The sequence below is a fragment of the Saimiri boliviensis genome, chromosome 13, assembly GCF_048565385.1.
Source record: "Saimiri boliviensis isolate mSaiBol1 chromosome 13, mSaiBol1.pri, whole genome shotgun sequence".
NCBI classification, from domain to species: domain Eukaryota; kingdom Metazoa; phylum Chordata; class Mammalia; order Primates; family Cebidae; genus Saimiri; species Saimiri boliviensis.
This window is the reverse complement of record NC_133461.1, coordinates 101,824,376-101,844,190: the sequence shown is the minus strand read 5'-3', so window position 1 is coordinate 101,844,190 and position 19,815 is coordinate 101,824,376. Positions and strand designations below refer to the sequence as shown.

Below are 19,815 nucleotides of genomic sequence, written 5' to 3'. Positions count from 1 at the left end.
TTTGTACACCTGCTCTCACCCACCATGTACTTTTCACCTAACGGGTCGATCTGGGCTGAGAAAGACCGAGTATGTGAAGTGTCAACAAGTCGTCAGGACTCACCAGGACAGCAAGGAGTTGAGAAAGTCTGGAGTGGTTGGATCGGGGCTCAAGGGTGGGGAGGTGACAAAGGCAGCAGCCTTGGCCCAGTTCTTGCTCCAGTAGTGGGAGCCATCCGTTCCCAAGCTGGCAGTGATGGGCTCGCCATACACCACAGTTCCTGAAAACAGAACACACAAGGTTCAGTCCAACACAAAGAAGCAGGAAGGAAACCACCCCTATGAGGAGCCATTGCTGGCCCAGCAGCATCCAGCACTCTCACTGTCCCTTCATGGAAACATCAGGTTCACCTCACAGATGAGGAAACTGAGGCTTGGTGAAATCTAGTACCTCAGCCAGCCTATCACCCATGAACATGAGCTCCCTAAGATTCCACCTTCACCCCTGCTCTTCAATCAACACACCCTCCCTAGAGGTGCGTTCCAGATCATCCCAGACATCCCGAAGGCTTCTGTCACCTACACTGCTTAGTTTCAACTCTATTCATCTCCTCTTCAGTTGGTGTCCAAGCATCCAGTCCCAGGTGCCATCTGGAATCCTTATGCATGGCCTGTGGCACTCAGATTTAACCTTGCTGTTCATTCACACAAACTTTTCACAGTTCCTAGCCCCGACTAAAGGTCTGTGAGAGGAAATCACACATGACATCACCAGGCTAAAGTAGTTCAGGGCAAATACATAACCCCCTAGATCTGCTCAAGAGACAGCCTGGATCCCTGAGTCACTGCCTGGAAGAAGCTGTCCATTATAGCCACCAGCTTCACAGCTAACTCTGAGTGAGAAACAAACTGGACATTATGCAACTGGGATTTCAGAGTTTCCGGAAGCCTAGCCTAACTTAATTAATGCAATGTCCAAGACAAACATCAACTCCCTGATGCTCAGATCATGTCCTCTTCTCTGTGCATTCAGATGTAAGCCAGAAAGTTGAGACTCATGTACTTTCAGTAAATGCCAGTACTTTAGTGCCTTTAATACAGTCGTTCCTTAAATCAGGCCCTCATCATTTCTCGCCAGCTCATTCCCATGAGCCTCCCAACTGAACCTTAGATTTATGTTTGCTCTCTCAACCCCACTCCCCACCTCTCCATCCACTCTACGTGACACTTACAGAGTGATCTACTAAAATGTAATCTTTCCACGCCATTCTCTTGCATAAAATCTTCCAAAGGAGCCCTTCTGCATTCAAGAATTTAAAAGAAAAAAAGACCCTCCTCACCAAAGCATCAGATGCCCTTCACTATCAGAAGCTGATGTACTTTAACATCAGCCAAAACACAACTCGGGTATCTCACCCTCCCCATCTGAGAATCCCATCCTCCCTTCCAGTCATTGCCCCGTTTTAAATTTTGGCCTTTCCACTTGATGGAGACACTTTGAAGATCATTTACGTGCCTGCACATAGTAGGCACTCTGTAAATGTGTGTTAAATTGATTAAATGGCCTAATATGTTATTAATTAAAGGCATCCAAGCTGGAATTTGATCCCAAGTCAGCTGAATTCACCTCCCACTGGCTCCCCCCAAGCACAGGGCTACTCCCAAAAACTTCTAGGAGGCAAGGTTTAGGTGACTGTGTAGCTGATACCTTAAACATTTTTGTCAAATTCACCCCACAACAATGACGCCAAACTCCTCTGCCTCTCCAAACACCGGGCCCTCGAGGCCAAACACACCAGTGTGTTTCCCTTCCTCTCCAGAGACTTTCCGAAGGCCTTATCGCTTGATGATATACCACGACACCCTCTCTGCATGCAGGCCACTCTGAGAGCTGGCTCTGCACAGCTGCCCCCTCCTGCCTCAGAAATTTCACAAAGGACTCGCTGTTCAGCCAGGGAGCTCTGGAGGCCACAGCAGGCAGCTCACTCCAGGCCATCAGCAACCACGCCCCTACCCCCAGCAGGAGGGAGGACTCCAAACCCAGGGAAACCTCCTCTAGAAGAAAGCCCCAGAGGAAGCAAAGGGCCAATGCTAGGTGCTCAGAAGGCCTGGGAGGGTCCCCTTGGCTCCTGGCCTGCCCAAAGCCTGCCAGGCAAAAGCTGGTGCAAAAAGCCATCAGGGTTTTTGCACAAACCACTCCATCTCATCCCAAAGTGGAAAAACACTGCATAATGAGAAGGCCTTGGCTGCTGCAAAGGACCTTTACAAAATGCAAATGGCTGGGCAGAACCCATACAGCAGCAGCCATCAGTTCTCAAAGGATCTCTCCGGCTCCCTGCTTTTGGTTCAAGCATCAAACAGATCTGGTTCAGCAACTCTCCAGACCCAGCCAGGCCTGGGGGTCCGCTGGCCACGGTCCATCTAAGCACAAAGGTGAGCGCTGTGTAAGTCTCAGGAAAGCAAGGGACATGCGGCCCTAAAGGCTCCCTGCTTTTGTCCACACGAAGTTCATGAGAGCAGAGGTGCCTGGAGAAGCAGCATGGCTGCGTGGTCTTTGAAAATCCCTGGACACACATAAACATGTTCCTGAGTTTCCCGTAACTTGCCGACGCTCGTCCTCTCCCTGTGCCTGCTCCTCCTCCCTGCCTCTGGAAAGTTGAGTCTGAGGAGCTGGCTGGAGAGGGGCCTGAATTCCATGGGGGTGAATGCTGCTGACCGCCGGCTTATCTCTCCCTGAGAAACATGACTCAGCTTGAGGTGGGGGAATGGCTGTATGAGGGTCTGGATCCCCCTTCTCTGTGTGCACAGCAACATGTACCTCACTTCGAGAGAATGAACTTGGCCCTTCAGCCTCTAGAAAACCCAAAACGGGGTCAGAGCTTTCAACGCCAATGCTGAGCAGAACCTGCCTCCTTCAACGAAGGCTGAGTGCACACTGGGTCAGAGCCAAGCAAAGATAGGGACATTCAGGGGCAGGAGCAGGAGAGGGACGGAGGCAGCCTGGGCTCAATTCTACTTTGCTCTGTTCGAATTCCCTCAGGGATTCAGAGGTCCTTGCTGTCTTTTGGGTTTTCTTTCCTTAGTCCCAGAATGGGGGACAGGAGTTTAGCCATCATGTACAAGGCCTCTACCTCCATGAGAGTATGATCTATATATGGGGTCTCTGCATCCCATCCCCAGGGGCCTGGAGCCTCCCATCCAGGGCTCCCCTCCTGGGTCTATCAATATTCACAGGAGGGAGCTGGGGATGCACTTCCGGAGCTCAGCCAGGCCAGAGATGCTGTTGAACTAACTGCATGCCAGAAATAATGACCACTAATAATAATAAACCATGGAACGAGCTGAACTGGCCCTTTTGCACTTCTCTAAACACACTGCTGATGCTTTTTTGGTGCCCTTTAAACCTCCATGATTTTCTTTTCCAGGGAAAAGTCTAAACTGAAGGATGTGACCAAGCCAGCCTCTGGCAGGCTCTCTAGTAAAAGGCCAAGAGCTGCAGGGGATGGAGCTGGTGCTTATTTACAACCAGCCTGGGGCCCATGTGCATTCATGAAGAATAAACACAAGGCTGGGATTTAGAAATGCCTGACAGCTCCCAGCTCTGGCAGTCATTTCCCATTGATGAGAAGCAGAAGAACAAACCCAAACCAGGTATCTGTAGCTCAATATGCAGCCACCAACGCAGACTGAAAACCATCCGGGTTGGACAGACAGACAGACACTCACACACACACTCAGGATTTTCCTTCACCTTTGCAAGAATTCATGCCAGACCCTGACTAACAGCCTGGGGCCTGTACTGTCAGGTTTTTGTAGCAAGAGTGGTTCTAGACGAACATCACCTTAAAAATGAGGTTTCTGAAGTTGTTCTCCAATCTGATTGGATTAAAGGCATTAATGATTCTATGTCCAGTAGTAAAACGGGGAGAGTACAGGCGTGATGAAACAATAGAGATACAGAAAATATTACTGAATACTCCCAAAGACTTCTAAGAGGCAAGGTTCTAGGTGACTGTGTAGCCCAAACCTTAAACATTTTTGTCAAATTAACAAGTATAACAAGAGTGGTTGGTTGCTCCTTATTATGCTGGACAAAGTAGGGGGGGAAAAGAATGAATTCAGGGATTCAAATTCCCAGCTCAAGCACCACACGAATGACCCACAAGTTTCTATGTCTGCCCTTATGTCTCACAGATGCAGAGCTGAGATGGCTGAAAAGCAAATGTAGGATCTCATTCTGCCAGTGGCTGAATTACAATGCAAATTGAATTCCCAACCTTGCAGAGCATCTGCTGTTAAAGTGAGGGTATAGAATGGGAAGGAATTCTACCTTTGGACTCCAGTGCCAACATCAGCTCTTCCCTGAGTCTCCAGTCTGTGGCCTGATCTGCAGATTTCAGACTTGCTGTCCCCACAATTGTGTGAACTGATACCTTAAAATATAATTCTTAAAATAAATCCCTCCCTGCTACTGTCCTCTCTCCTCTCCTCTCTCACTCCCCTTTTCTGTTCAAGATTGCAACATCATACATAATAAGCTTAACTAAGGATTCATCCCCAAGTTGAGGTGGTCAGGCTCCATGCCCATGTGCTTCTCATAATGCCTGAGTCACTCCTGTTGACCCACAGGACATATGAGGTCTTATCTCAAATTCAAGTTCCCAGGGTTTAACGTCCTGAATGTTTCTGCACCTGGGTTATGGGGGTGGGGTGAGGAGGATGGAAAAGAATGTCCACCAGATGAGGTCATCAGGCACTGCCCACGGGCCACCACTCACATATGGACAGCATCAGCTGTCATGCTGGATTTCACACGTGGGCAAAATGTGGTTGGAGGGAGCCCATTCTAGAGGAGGGGCCCTCCAGGGAAAGACAGCTGGCCTGGAGTCTGGATTCATGGTGTCTAATTCCCACAGGCTGCATGATCTAGGGCAAGATTTTCCATTTGTGCATTTCTACTTCTCTTCCATGAAATGAACCTGTTAAGATGATCACAGTCTAAGTTCTTTTCAAGAGTAAAAGGGCCTCGGGTCTTCTGGTCTTGGCTCTGTGTTCATTGCCTCAGATGCCAGATTGGTTTGATGACACGCCATCCTGCTGAACGGCCCCAAGCAACTGATGGAAGCAGTGCGTCTCTCGGGGAAGGCAAAATGCGCAGGCATGGGAAAGCGGTTCTCATTCGTTTCATCTCATATCGTCACTTCCCTGAACTTCTCTTGTCTTAGATTCTGGACAGGCACGTCTCTGGCTGAGGAGGTTCAAGTGGATCACTAAGAGAAGGAGACACTGCTACTTCTCCCAGGGCAGGATTATGATTTTTCAAAGCTCATATTTGTAGAAAAATTTGAAGTCTGCTAACACAGCCTAACCCCTCTGAGGCTCCCTTCTGGGCTCTGCCCCTCCTGACTTGACCCCTTTTGTAGCCCTGTCGACCTCCCCCTGTGACTTTCTACTCAATGTTCTTCCTTTGCAAGTGGAGGAGCTAAGTGTGGTTGGGACCATTTCTTGTTCCTCGTACACGGGCCTTAAATATCACATGATGAAAGTTCACTGAATGAATTTACAATCTCTCCATTCACAGAGGAAGAAATGGAGTATCAGAAAGGGGGACGTGGCAATACCCACACCTGCCTCAGGGGCCAGAAGAACCCAGCTGAAGTGAACAAACAATTCTGAGCAGAAAACCCTTGCCCAGGGTCAGCAGGCATTTTGCTCTGCTTTGCTCACAAGCTCAAGGTCCTGCCAGCCCCTTCGGCCTGTAAATCACGATGATAACATTGGTCACACTTCTCTTCTCCATCTTTACCTGCATTATCTCATTTACACATTGTAAGGTCTTTTAGGCTGACTGCACCATGGACCACATGGTAACCTCTGTGACCCGCACGTATACCTCCAGATGAGTTCCTAGAACTAGAAAGTCTGAAGTAACTGGAAAACCACAAAAGGGAAGAATGACCAACCCCTCTGGTGCCTAATTAACTTTGAGACATTCTTCTATTGTTCCTTATTCCCACCTCAACTGACAAGGCAACCGGACTTTGTCACCAACCTTGCTCCACTGATAAGTCAACCTCTTGACTCCAGACCCTACAACCCCCCTCCCAGCTTTCAAAAAAATCCTGACCTGTAACTTCTCTAACTTTCCACGGCCTACCCCAAACCTATAAAACCAACTCCTACCCCACCGCCCTCCATTGATTGACTCTCTTCAGATTCAGCCCACCGGCACCTGGGTGAATAAACAGCCATGTTGCTCACACAAAGCCTGTTTAGGGGGTCTCTTCATTCAGAGTGCATGTAATACACATCATCATCACCCTGTGAGATGAGTCATGGTTACTATCCTCCCCCTGCAGATGGGAAAAGGACACATGGAGATGATGGGGAAGCACCCAGCATCACATAGCTGGTATACAGTGAAGCTGGGGTTTGAACCAAGAACAAATACTGATCCCAGACAGCAACAACTAATACTCCCTTACAGAGTTTCCTTCTTGGTTATTTGGGAATCCTGGCTTGCAAATTACCCATATCTCTGATGGGTGTCAGGCCACCTTCTCAATCAGGCTTCTTAAGGAACTAAGCCCCAACAGACACAGATCACAAGCATCACCATATTAAAATAATCTCAAAGCATGAAGGTAAGTCAGCCAAACATTAACATGGATATTTGTGGCCTGAAGTTAGATGCCTGCCGGTCTAGCCCAATTCCACTATTCATGAGCTCTGAGCTTCAGTTTACTCAGCTGCAAAGTAAAACAAAATATAAAAATTCCTGCCAGGGCTGCCTCCCCAAGTTCTTTGGAAGTTCCAGCAAGATGGGAGACAGCCTAAGAGCCTAGGAAGTTAGCTAGGACTTCTCATCCTGCTCAATAGCACCGGAATGCTTGCAAATTCCTTTCTGGCAGCTCAGGTTTGTCTAAAGCTCAGGCTTTCAAGGATTAAAGGGTAACAGTTTGAATATAAATGCCATCCTAGGAACTATGGTGTGGACACAGTTAGACTCACACTCAGAAGGCTCTGGAAGAAAACAAACTAAAGTCCCCTCCTACTGCTCACCCCATAAGATGTACAGGGTGTCAAGGTTATAAAGACAACAGGTGTGGCCAGGCACAGTGGCTCACGCCTATAATCCGAGCAGCATTTTGCGAGGCCAAGGCAGATGGATCGCCCAGGAGTTCCAGGCCATCCTGGCCAACATGGTGAAACCCCATCTCTACTAAAATATAAAAATTAGCCAGGTGTGGTGGTGGGTGCCTATAATCCGAGGTACTCAGGAGGCTGAGGCGGGAGAATCACTTGAGTCCAGGAGGAGGAGATTGTAGAGCTGAGATCACACCACTTGCCTAGCTCCAGCCTGTGTGACAGAGTGAGACTCCATCTCAAAAATAAAATAAATTTTTAAAAAGACAACAGGATTGGCTGGGCATGGTGGCTCACGCCTGCAATACCAGCACTTTGGGAGGCCAAGGTACATGGATCACCTGAGGTCAGGAGCTCAGACCAGCCTGGCCAACATGGTAAAACCCCATCTCTACTAAAAATACAAAAGTTACCTGGGTGTAGTGGTGGGTGCCTGAGGCTAGGCTGGAGAATCCCTTGAACCCAGGAGGCGGAGATTGCAGTGAGCTGAGATCGCACCACTGCACTCTAGCCTGGGCAATAAGAGCAAAAAAAAAAAAAAAAAAAAAAAAAAAAAAAAAACAGGGAGTTACCGGGCACTGAGTTGGGGTGCTATGGCCAAACTGGGCACTCCAACAACACACTCCAGCCCCACAACTCCACGTGGAGAGAACCCTGAGGGAGAGAGAGGAGGAGGGCTGTGGCAGGGCTGGCCCATGACTCCACCTGCCCCGATGAAGCCTGGGACAGGCAGGACCCCCTCCGTCTTCTCACTGGGACAGGCATGTGTTTGAATATGGAATAAACTTTAGACAAGGCCTCTATCCAAAATTATGTTGAAATGTTAGCCTAACTCATGTATCATCATCATCTAGGTACAGTGCAGTGGTAAAATACATAAAATAAGCTGTCTCACTCTTTCCCCCTTTCAGACACTATGCCAACCATCCCCACACTACGTGGGGGCACGGGTGCCATGCCCGGCCTTCCATACAGAGGCCGATTCCCACAAACGCTCTTGCAAATGTGTGCCTGGGTGACCCAGGGCCACTGATTCTACTGTCATCCACAGTATCTCCTAGAAAAACTCAAAGCTCATTCTGAATAGGTTACATTATTTTAGGTGAATGGTTTCTTATTTCAAAAAGGCAAGTCCTTCAAGGTACCAAGATAAGACAGGAAGGTGGCAACCACTTGATGCAAAGCCTAAGAGCAAAGGCCCCAGGAGCTCTCCAAAGAACGGGGGCCAGGAGCCACTGGGTCTGTCTGGAAGTCATCTCCTGGGACAAAATGACTCAGTGGTCACTGAGCAATTTGGTCCAGGGCTGGCAGCAAGTCACCCGCCAGTGAAAAACTCCCACAGCCCGCCCTAATTCATGTGGATCACATGATCAGAAGTCGAAACCAAGCCACAGAGGTCAAAGGGTTCCCACCTAACAGGGAAAGAACGACATCGAGAGACAATGAGAGACGGACCGAGAAAGACAGTCAAATGAAAGATAAAATCAAACAGAAATCAGGAAAAAAGGGAAGGGGAGACGCAGAGATGGAGAGATCCCAACAGACAACAGGGAGGAGGGGACATCAAAGGGAGAAAGGAAGGAAGAAAGAAGGGGCCCTTTGATAATGTTCATTTCTTATCAGCCGAAGATCCACCATCAAAATCAATGACATGCCCTCAGGCTTTCTGTACCAGGAGAGAACTCCCAAGCATGAAACACGGCAGTGTGATTATCCAAAGTCACGTAGTCAGCAGCCAGTGACAACAGGGCTCAGCTGCATTCATAATACACGAGGTGCTTCATGGGGCATCCCCTAGAGGCCGCACTGGAAGCTACACTTAATTATTGTTTCCAGGACCCTCCTCAATGGACGCCCTAGTAATACCAGAGAACCAGCCTCAGTTCAGAACGCACCAAGAGACTTTATCAAGCACCAAAACATCTGGACGTGATAGTGTCTGAGGCAAAATGTATCCCCACACCCCAAAAGGCTGCCTTGCATACCCCAGTAGAAATCACTCCCAGCCCTGGAGAGGGAGGTACATGACACCACCAAGGATTCTGTAGTGGACAGAAAATGACGTAATATGCGTATGTGCCTCGTTTATTTCAACCACATCAAAGTAAGTCCAACTCTTCGACGGAGGGGGCTGGGGGACGTGTGCCTGCCCACGCCACCTTCATGTGCACACGGCTTTAAATAGACACTAACAAGGCCGCAGCAGTGGAGCAGAGGAGGAAACTAGAGCTCCTGCCTTGCCCGGCTGTAATTAGGTTAATGCCAGAACGTGGTGCAAGTGGCCCACTTGGCATGAGGGTCTGGAAAAGGAGTCCTCCCCGGTGAAGAGCCCCCTCTCCCTTCCAAACCTGCCTGCCTGTCATCAGCCACTCCGGCCACAGCACTCACCCTTCTTCCGTGCCTGGGCGATGACCTCAGCAGAACTTTTGCTCATCACCTTGGTGATATACAGGGGGCAGTTGGTCTGGTTGGCAATGGTGATGGCACGATTCACGGCTTCAGCCTCAACCTGCAGAACAACATTAAAGCATGAGAATTCGGCTCAGCCCACCTCATGAGCCGCTACCTTTATCCTCCACCTCAGAGAGAGGCTAAGATGAAGGTAAGGCTGCTGAGTCTCCAAGATCCTACCCCAAGGGACAATTCAGAGGAGTGTGACTTGCCCTGTGTCTCTCAGCATTCGTTTTGTTGAACTAATTTCCTCCTGTGGCCGCGTACAGTGGCTCGTGCCTGTAAACCAGGCACTTTGGGAGGCTGAGGCGGGTGGATTACCTGAGATCAGGAGTTCAAGACCACCCTGTTCAACACAGTGAAACCCCGTTATCTACTAAAAATACAAAAGAATTAGCTGGGCATGGTAGCAGGTGCCTGTAATCCCAGCTACTTGAGAGTGTGAGGCAGAAGACTCGCTGGAACCCAGGAAGCAGAAGTTGCAGTGAGCTGAAATGGCACCACTGTACTCCAACGTGGGCGACAGAGTGACACTCCATCTCAAAAAGAAAAAAAGAAAAAAAAAAAAGAAGAAGAAAATTCCCTTCTGACCCTTCTCCAGGTACAGGCAGCAAGCCTGTGACATCAGCACTGGCCCAGAGCCTGTAAGAAATGCAGATTCTCTGGTTCTGCCCTGGACTAGAAAGTCATGGGCTAGAAACTCTGAGGGTGGGCTCCAGCAGTGTGGGTGATTTTCACACTACTGTTTGAGAACCACCATGCACAGACAGATTGCTCTCAATTCCATACATTCATTCCGCTCCCAGGATCTCAAGTCAAGACATTCAGTGATGCAGTGTTTGTGCTGGGCTCCCATTAAATGCTCATGAATGACGTCAGCATCACCCACAAAACAATGCAGCCTCACAGGGCTCCGGGAACAGAGCGGGCCGCGTTTGTCTGCACCAATGGCCCCTGTGTGTGAAGCACAAACGTGGCCAGCCATAGCCTGGTACGACCTTCAGCAAAGATTGGAGAACTGCTCAAGTAAATAATCTGGCACTTTAAATCAGATGTTCCGAGGAGTGATATTTCAAATCCCACATGATGACTGGGGAAGACTCCCTGGATCAAGGTCTATCCTACAGAGGAATCAGCAGCAGGCAAGGGAAGGAGCAGGTAAAACTGTGGAAGGCAGATCTCAGAACATCACTGGCTCCCTCTCCAAATCCCGGCAAAAGGGCTGTGCCTTACATTCTTGGAGGGGAGGGGCTGGGGCTTACTCACTGCTTAGTACCTTCCATGCCCCACCCCCCATAGCTCCCAATGTCCTGCCTGGTACACAGGAGGTGCTCAAAAATGTTTGCTGAGCAAATAAATGACTTCATTTTATGTTCATGGTATTTCAGTCTAGGCTGTTCTACAGAATGCTGTTATTTTTCACAAGAAATAACTGAGCCCCTATCACTGAATTAGCTACCTTGTCTCTACCAGAGCTTGGTCAAAAGATTAAGTTCTGTAATTGTATTAACTGGTAATCTCATTTAGCAGAGCTGAAACAACTTCATTCACATCTGGCCTTGCGGGCAGCAACTATGTGAAGAGGGATGTCTAGAAATCCAGAATCCAAGCAAAGGGCTCTTGAAAAACTTCATTCAACACCCAAATGTTTTTAATTCCTGAGACAGCTGAAGGGCACGCCCTCTCTCTCCATTTACAACGGTGATGCCTGTGGCCTGGCAGCACCAGGCGGCGGCAGGGACATCATGCCGGGGTGTGAAGTACGAGATGGACTCCGCTAGAATCCTCAGTCCCTCCCAGAGATACAGGCGACTACTCCATGTATCGTCCCAACACAGGGTTTCACCATGTTATCCAGGTTAGTCCTGAACTCCTGGGCTCAAGCCATCCTCCCACCTCGGCCTCCCAAAGCGCTGGGATGACAGACATGAGCCACTATGCCTATCTTCTGATTTTAATGATGAGGCAACTCAGAGAGAGACGTGACCTGTCCACGGACACACAGCAGTGTCAGGACATCTATCACTCTGCAAGGCATGCTGGCAAGCGCCCGTCCCTGAGAAGGATTCTTCACCGCCCCCATCTCCAAGTCCCCACTCTCTTCCCAGACCTCAGTCTTACGGCTCAGAGCTGCTGTCACGTTCTATCTCTATACTCGCTTTGTGTCTAGCCTCTTTCTCCCCGCCTTCTCCAGAGTCCCTTCAAAAAGGATCCCTTGCTTACTTGTTTTGCATCCCCACAATGCCAGGCACTGCCCGATCGGCATGCGGGCTCAGTCGCCTCTCCTCCCAGCCACAGACAGTTCGGTTCCAGATTTCTGCACTCTCCAGTGTCCTTTCCAATCCTCTGGGCAGAAAATGAGGGAAAATCCTGGCCGGGCACAGTGGGTCACGCCTATAATCCCGGTACTTCGGGAGGCCGAGGTGGATGGATCACCAGGTCGAGATATCAAGACCATACTGGCCAACATGGTAAAACTCTGTCTCTACTAAAAATACAAAAATTAGCTGGGCATGGTGGCATGCACCTGTAGTCCCAGCTACTCAGGAGGCTGAGGCAGGAGAATCACTTGAACCTGGAATGTGGAGGTTGCAGTGAGCCCAGATTGCACCACTGCACTCAAGCCTGGTGAGAGATCAAGACTCCATCTCAAAAAAACAAGACAAAACAAAAAAAGGAGGGAAAACCCTACTGGGTGGTCTCACATGGTGAGCTGGGAAGAAAAGCCTAGTGAGCTAGGAATATATTTTAGAAAGTTCAAATCCAAGAAAGCCATCACGCTAGTGATGGGCAGGTCACCAAACTGCAGAGAAGTTACACTGGGGTGTGTTTCATTCCATCTGCAGCACCTCCCCAAGTGGACGGGGAAGCTCAAATTCATGCAAAATTGTTCCATACTGTGTGCTCTTTATCACCCACACAGGGTATAACACGCAACAGATCCCACTTGACAAACTCACCAGGGAGAAGACGTCAGCCAGCAAGTGCCTGTGGGCTTGGGTTCTAATCCTGCTCTGCCATCATTCAAGCCTCGAAGACCCCCTACGTCCCTCAAGTCATCGGGCAGTCACATGGGTATAAACTGCTCAGGGCATGGCATACAAGAGGGGCATCTAAATCAGCGGAAAAACGGACTCCCTCACTGATGCATCCCCAGGTCTGCCAGTCCCCAGGGAGACTCCATCGTTAGCTGCTGGGGATTCTGAAGTTCTCAGTGCAACGGCTTCTAGAAGAGAAGCCCCCTGGGCCTAATCGTATAAAAATTGTTTTAATCTCACTGGTCGAAATACCCATGATACGGTTTGGCTCTGTGTCCCCACCCAAAACTCATCTCTAATTGTAATCCCCACGCGATGAGGGAGGGACCTGGTGGGAGGTGACGGGATCACGGGGAAGGTTTCCCTCATGCTGTTCTCGAGATAACAAATGAGTTCTCACGAGATCTGATGGTTTGAAAGTGGCAGTTTGCCCTCTGCTCGCTCTCTCTTGCCACCACGTAAGACATACCTGCTTTCCCTTCACTTCTACCAGCAGTGTTAAGTTTCCTGAGCCTCCCCAACCATGGCGAACTGCCAAGTAAATCTCTTTTCTTTATAAATTAGCCATTCTCAGGTATTTCTGTATAGCAGTGTGAAAATGGATGAATACAAGCAACCAGAATAACAACGGAGCGCTTTTTCTCTCAGTAAAGCCACAGCTTTACTTTTTGTGTTGGGTTCTTCGCTGCAGAAAGCAGGAGAAAGAAGGAATGCGAGCCCCTTGGAAGGCTCTAAAACTTAGACAAGAGGAGGGTCTCAGCAGGAGCCTCCTCTGGTATTTGCTCTTCTCAGAGGATGTCTTCTCACCTCCTGTACAGCTGGTACATGGCAGGCGGAGGGACTGGCTCCCAGTCACCAAACGGGAGGCAACTTTCTAATAAAGCCCAGGCCCAGGTGTGGCTTAAAGTTGCATGTGCGTACACTGCGGGAGGGGTTGGGTAGCAGGCGGGACACTGCACTTGCTAGCTCTTTGCTTTGATAACTGGGCAGTCACTTAACTTCATCCTTCCAAAGTGTCCTCATGTAAAGAAAGAGATAACCAAGGAGCCCACCGCAGCACAACTCTGGTACCACCACACATGGGGGCTAGAATGTAAATGGTGCTCGCTGGATACAGCCATGCAGCCTGCAGGAATAGCACCCCCTGGAGTTGTGCGAAGAAGATGCTGTTGTACTTCCTGCACAGGAAAGTTACAAAGGTAAAATGTGGGCCATGAACACAGTGTCCAGGGCACATGAGCACTAAGTGAAGGCAGCTTTGAACAGGGCCCACATGAGAACCCAATCAGCCCTCCACTTCTCCTAGACTCTGTGCATTTCTAAGGCCTGATCCCAAGACTGTTTCAGGGCTGAACAAAGAACCAATTCCAGGGAGGTCAGGGCTCAGGGCGACCGTGGCTTACGAGGCCATGGTTTAAACCACCGAACAGGTGAATCCTGGGGGATCTAGTGAAGGCAGTCCCCGAAGCCAGCCTGGAGGGAGAAGTGAAGCCACAGAAGGGAACACTGGAGGTGTCTGCAAAAGTGGGATGGTGCCTGCACAGGTGTGAGCAAGCACGTATGTGCATATGTGTGTGAGAATGTGTGTATGTGTGCATACCTGTCTGTCCTTGCACATGTGTGTATGTAAAAATGCGTATAGACGTGTGCCTGTGCACTTGTGTGTGAAAATATAGGGTGTATATGCGCATGTCTGTGCCTATGCACATGTGTACATGTGTGAATGTGTGTGCATGTGTGCACTTGTGCACGTGCATCTGTGTGCACACAAATGTGCGTAAAATCAGCCTCAGGCACGTTTATCACCAGCTGGTCTTAGCTTGCTCTTGCCTGCAGGCTGTCCCCTGGAGTCACTGTCCACCAGTCACCATCTCAGCACGGGGCTTCTTCCCTCAGCTGACACAGGGGCCTGCCTGCCTCCCTCATCCTGAAGGATGAGGCCACCCTTTCAGCTTTTAGTGCACATGACAAGGTTGATAGCTACAAAAAGGCCTGCATCCCTGGCCTGGAGCAGCAACATACAATCCTGAAAATGTCATGGCTTCTGTCCTATCACCTGGGGAGAGGAATATGTCTCTTCAGGGCCTCAAATGGTACTGAAGGTGTCTTGGAGCAGGCATGTCTGTGTATCTGCCTCTGTGTGTGTGTCTAAAATGTCTGTCTGTATGTCTATGGTGTATGTGTGTGCGTGTCTAGGTGTCTGTGTATCTATGTGTATGTCTGTCTAGGTGTGTGTCTGTCTGTTGTGTGTCTGTGTGTACATGTGTGTCTAGAGCGCATATGCGTGTCTGTGTGTACATGTGTGTCTAGAGCGCATATGCATGCAGCAACAAGGGCAGAACACAGCATGGACCTCACTGTGTCCAGAGCATTCTGACAGCTCCCACCCACTTCTTTCTGCCTGTCTTGCCTCCCTCCTCCTCTTCCAGCCTCATCCCTTCCCCTCAAGTCTGAATGGATCCCAACCGCCCCAGGCAGTACACAAATGGCTCCTTCGCTCTCAGTCCCTCCTGAATCTACTTCCTCATCACGGGGAGCAGCTCCCCTCCCAACCTGGTACCAAGAAGAATACGTCCCGAACTCAGGGTGGCGGCACAGTGCTGACACTCAGCGACTCGGCGGCCACAGCCCTGCAGGGAGCTCTTGCCAAGCTCCTCCCTCCTGGGCTTCTGGAGCCTCTGGTCAGCCTCCACTCAAGCCCTTGATGATCTGACACCCCTGCTCTGCGCAGTCCCTTTTCTGCCACTTCCTCCCATGAAGGGGAAACCCTGGTGGTTCCCTAGAGATTCCCCCATCGTGTTCTTCACTGCAAGCTGCAGGCTGCTCCCGAATCAAGGCCCCTAGAGCCTGACATCCGGCCTGTCATTAAGGAGCCAACTTCTGAAAAGTATTTCACAGCCACAAATTCTAACGGAGGAACACAGGTTCTCCATCTCCTAAGACGTGCGCACCCTCCCTTCAAATGCACATGCCGCACCGGGACGGTGAGTCTCCACCTTTGGACCAGCACAGGCCCCTGCTCTGAATTTTTCCCCCACAAGGTTAAAAGATTCTGTCTGCCAAATTCTGCGTATCACGTGGTATCCTGTGCAGGGTTACCTTGGAAAAATTTAGAATTCCCCATATGCCTTCTAGACATTTAGAAGAGCTTTTCAGTCCTTCCAACTACATTTCGGTGAAATTTGGTAAGACCTCGGAGACTGTAAGTTGTGAACCACTAAAATCGAGACCGCAGGATGCCAATGAAGAACTGTCTGTGTCTACACAAGGAAGGGCCTGGAGAATGACAGAAAGAGGAATCTTCTGGCCAAACAGTTCACACCACCTTACCCTCAGGAGCAGTTTAACAGTTCACTTTGCCTGTGTAGACTGACAGACACATGCACGCGTGCGCGCACGCACACACACACACACACACACACACGTGACCCACAGCTTCTCAGACCAAAGTCAGCATCAGAGATGCCCCCTTCTCAACATGGGTTCCCTGTGGCTCTGCGCAGTGCCCAAGGGACACGGACTCGTGTATTCTGCTTGGCAGACATTCACCTCCTCAGGCCGGCTCAGCACATGTCCCTCGGGGCCCGTGATGCCCAGATCCAGGATCCTCTGCTGCTCCTGCAATGTTTAGAGAAAGCCAGGCTATGAGGGAGAGTGGACTTCACACAGCTCTGATGGCAGACACCCAGCATGCAGTTAATCCAGGTAAGACGGAAAACTATCACTGCCAACTGTTCCGCCCTCATCCCAAGACCTCAGGAAGAGAAGGGTTCGCTGCTCTGTTCCCAGTCCCGCCTGAGCAGGACGGATCAATTACAGCCTCCCAAAACCACTCAGCTGTTCCCTGGGATGCTGACGGCTGGTGTATCTGCGGCCCTCAGCCACAGTGTAAAATGCCTGTGTGTGACATCAGGGTTCCCGCACCCCACCCAAAGCAGCTGTGTTACAGCGCCGAGAGAAATGGCCTCTCTCTGCAATGGGAACTGACTAGATGTTCTGTGGAAAAACGGAGAGGCACGTGTGTCACGGGCATTCACGCCATGGGTGAGACTGAGCAGAGCTCCAGCAGGGAACACTGGGTCCCTCTGCTTTTCCACCTCGGTGTTAAGCTACAGATGTCGCCTCCCTCTCTTGAGCCTGGCTCTCACCCTCCAGGTGATGAAGAAATGATGAAAAAGAAAGCCCGGTACCTCTGCAATGATGTCGCCATTTTCTGCGTGGACTTGGGCTATGGCGCCAATATCCCGGATCACACTCAATACTTCATAAATCTGAGAGAGAGAAGGGTGGGGTCAGAGACAGGAGACTTCCATCTTCCTGTTCACAAGGACAATCATCTCCCTGCCGGCAGCATTTCTGGGATGAGAAATAGGACGCGCAGGCTGCTTCTATTAGCCTGGTTTTTTTTGACATGCCCCAGGGCAATGTTTCTGGCCACACTGGATGGAGACCCCTCAGAAATTAACAGAGGCAGCACAACGTAGCAGGACATGGACCAGGAGTGAGAAGCTCTTGAGTGACACCTGGCTCTGCACCAGGTTTGCTGAGGAGGTTCTGAGTGTCCCTCCCAGACACGCCGTGCTAGGCAGAGCCTTAGATCCAAGGTGGTGGAGTGGCAGTGCTGTATGCTAGGGCACTGGGTTCATACTCTCTTTCAAGGCTCAATTACATCAGCAACTGTATCCACCAGCCACTTCCCGAGAAGCTAGGAGACATGCATATGGTGGAGACTGTTTTCCCCAACCGCCACAGGGGGCCTCTTCCAAAAAGCCAACTTTCTTACCTGGCAATCCGTTAGCTGGAAGCGATCTTTGAAAGCCATGTACACGAGGAAGGAATTTACCCCTAGTACAGACAAAATAGAGAGGTGGACTTTTAATAGCTAAACCAAAATATACTTGTAAACTTACAGAAAAAGTAGAAGAATTAAAAGTTGCCATCAGTTACACACCCATGTTCATAGCAGCATTATTCACAATAGCCAAAAGGTGGAAGCAAAAACCAAGCCTCCATCAACTGATAAATGAATAAACCAAATGTGGTCTATCCATACAGTAGAATATTATTCAGCCTGTAAAAAGGAAAGACATCCTGACATATGCTACAACATGGAGAAACCTTAAGGACATCATGGTAAGGGAAATAAGTCAGTTGCCAAAGGACATATATGAAATATTATGAAATATTAAAGGAAGAAATTTTGATGTTTTCTAATATGGATTGACCTTGAAAACATTATGCTAAATAAAACAAGGCAGACACACAGAAAGTGTGTATGAGGTCCCTATAAGTCAAACTCACAGACAGAAAGTACAACAGAGGTTGCCAGGGACTGGGGTGAAGGGGAATGGAGAGTTAGTGTTTAATGGGTGTCGGGTTTTAGTTTTGCAAGCTAAAGAGTCCTGTGGATGGATGGTGTTGATGGCTGCAGCAACATTATGAGTGTATTTTAAAACACTGAACTGCACGTACACTTAAAAATAGTGAAGATGGTAATTGTAATGCTATATTTATTTTACCACGGTAAATTTTTTAAGTTGCCCCCACCAAGCAAGTCTGTTGCGACTCTAACAAGAAAATGAATTATAAGTTTCTGCCCATGGAGAACTGTGATAAATGTCTTTTTTTTGGCAGACAGACTGCCTTCCATGCTGATTTTTAAGAAAATGATTTTTTAAGTAAGAAAAGGTCCATCAGTTCAACAAGCAGATGTCGCAATTCTCATCCTGGCGTCTTGGAGTTCTTGCCTCCCCAGGCACCAGACCAAACATCCCTGCCCAACATTCATCACAATTTTAAACAATTGTCCTGACAACCTCACAGCCTTGGAGCTTAATTCAAGCCACCTGGGGGGTGCTGGGAGCTGCCTGAGTTAAATGCCTCAGGACATCCTGGCCCTTCTCCCATTGCCAGGCAACAGTAACCATGGTAACCCTCCTGCCTGGTTTGGAGTAGATTCAGTCTAAGTAGCCACAGTTAAATCACTCAGAGCCCTGGCATGCTCAAAAGTGAGAAAAGTCAAAGGTTACCTATGTTCGTTTATACGGAAGCTTTGTGCTGGAAAGAATCTTAGAGGACATCTCATCCAAGACGCCCATGTGAGAAATGTCTAAAAACATTCTGATACCTACAGACTTCCCTCTTACCATGTCACTCACAGCACATGGTGCTTCTGAGCCTGGAAGTCCCAGAACCCTAAAGCAATAGATGCTTCCCTGAACACTAAGATCCAATGAGGTTAACTGGGTCTCTAGCCAAGCCCAAGGAGACCTAGGAAGACGATGTGGTCTGGCTCTTCCACCCAAACCCCCGAGGTTCCTGTTGACAAGAATGCCAGAGGCACCTTGAGGTGATAAAGATTCCTCCTGCCTCTCTGTGAATCTTTCCAATTCCTGGAAATTTCTTCTCCAAAATAATGCCAGGGAATGGAAAAGACCCCTTAGTTCGCCCCTCAGTTCTATCACCCTCAAGTCTATCCTAGATTCGTCCAGGTTTGTAGGAGGGGGCTGCCCAACCCTTTCCTGAGACTCCTGAGACCGAATCCTCACTGGGATACACACACACACACACACACACACACACACACACACACACACACACACACATACATAAATATTTGAGTTGAAGTCTCACTCTGGTTCTCCAGGCTGGAATGCAATGGAGTGCAACCTCCGCCTCCCGGGTTCAAGCAATTCTCCTGCCTCAGCCTCCTGAGTAGCTGGGATTACAGGCACCTGCCACCACACCCAACTAATTTTTGTATTTTTAGTAGAGACGGGATTTCACCTTCTTGGCCAGGCTGGTCTTGAACCCCTGACCTCAGGTGATCCATCCGCCTCAGCTCCCAAAGTGATGGGATTACAGGCGTGAGCCACCGTGCCTGGCTTACTATTTTTTTAGAGTAAATCACTCTCTCGGCAGCCTCAACTCCCCACCCTGGCTAGAGAGCACAGTGTCCTCAAACCAGTAAGTGGTGAGCAGCTGTCACCGAAGAACAGGTCCCAGCAGTAACGCTCATCTTCCCTTATCAATGAAGGCTTATGTTACTGCACTGGGAAAGGCCACCTCGAATCAGCACAAACTGCAGCCCAAAGCCCTCTCTCCTTCCCAGGGGCGGACATGGGCATGAGGCTCAAATGGGATCTGGAAGCACTGTCACTGAGCCTTTCTTCCCGGGGCTGTGCCAGTTGATGGACTGAAG

The 19,815-nt window shown here is 49.4% G+C and overlaps 1 protein-coding gene across 3 annotated transcripts in view; it reads right to left on the bottom strand.

The window, feature by feature from the left end:
* Positions 1 to 19,815, bottom strand: part of DPYSL2 (dihydropyrimidinase like 2) — a 139,472-nt gene that overhangs the window by 14,672 nt on the left and 104,985 nt on the right. For all 3 annotated transcript variants that reach the window (XM_010347762.3, XM_003937192.4, XM_039461039.2), the window contains exons 5-9: positions 17,398 to 17,459; positions 16,805 to 16,885; positions 16,164 to 16,232; positions 9,514 to 9,634; positions 104 to 260 (exon numbers count right to left, since the gene is read on the bottom strand). In XM_010347762.3, the coding sequence (XP_010346064.2) occupies positions 104 to 260; positions 9,514 to 9,634; positions 16,164 to 16,232; positions 16,805 to 16,885; positions 17,398 to 17,459 (490 nt within the window). The remainder of the gene's footprint in view (positions 1 to 103; positions 261 to 9,513; positions 9,635 to 16,163; positions 16,233 to 16,804; positions 16,886 to 17,397; positions 17,460 to 19,815) is intronic.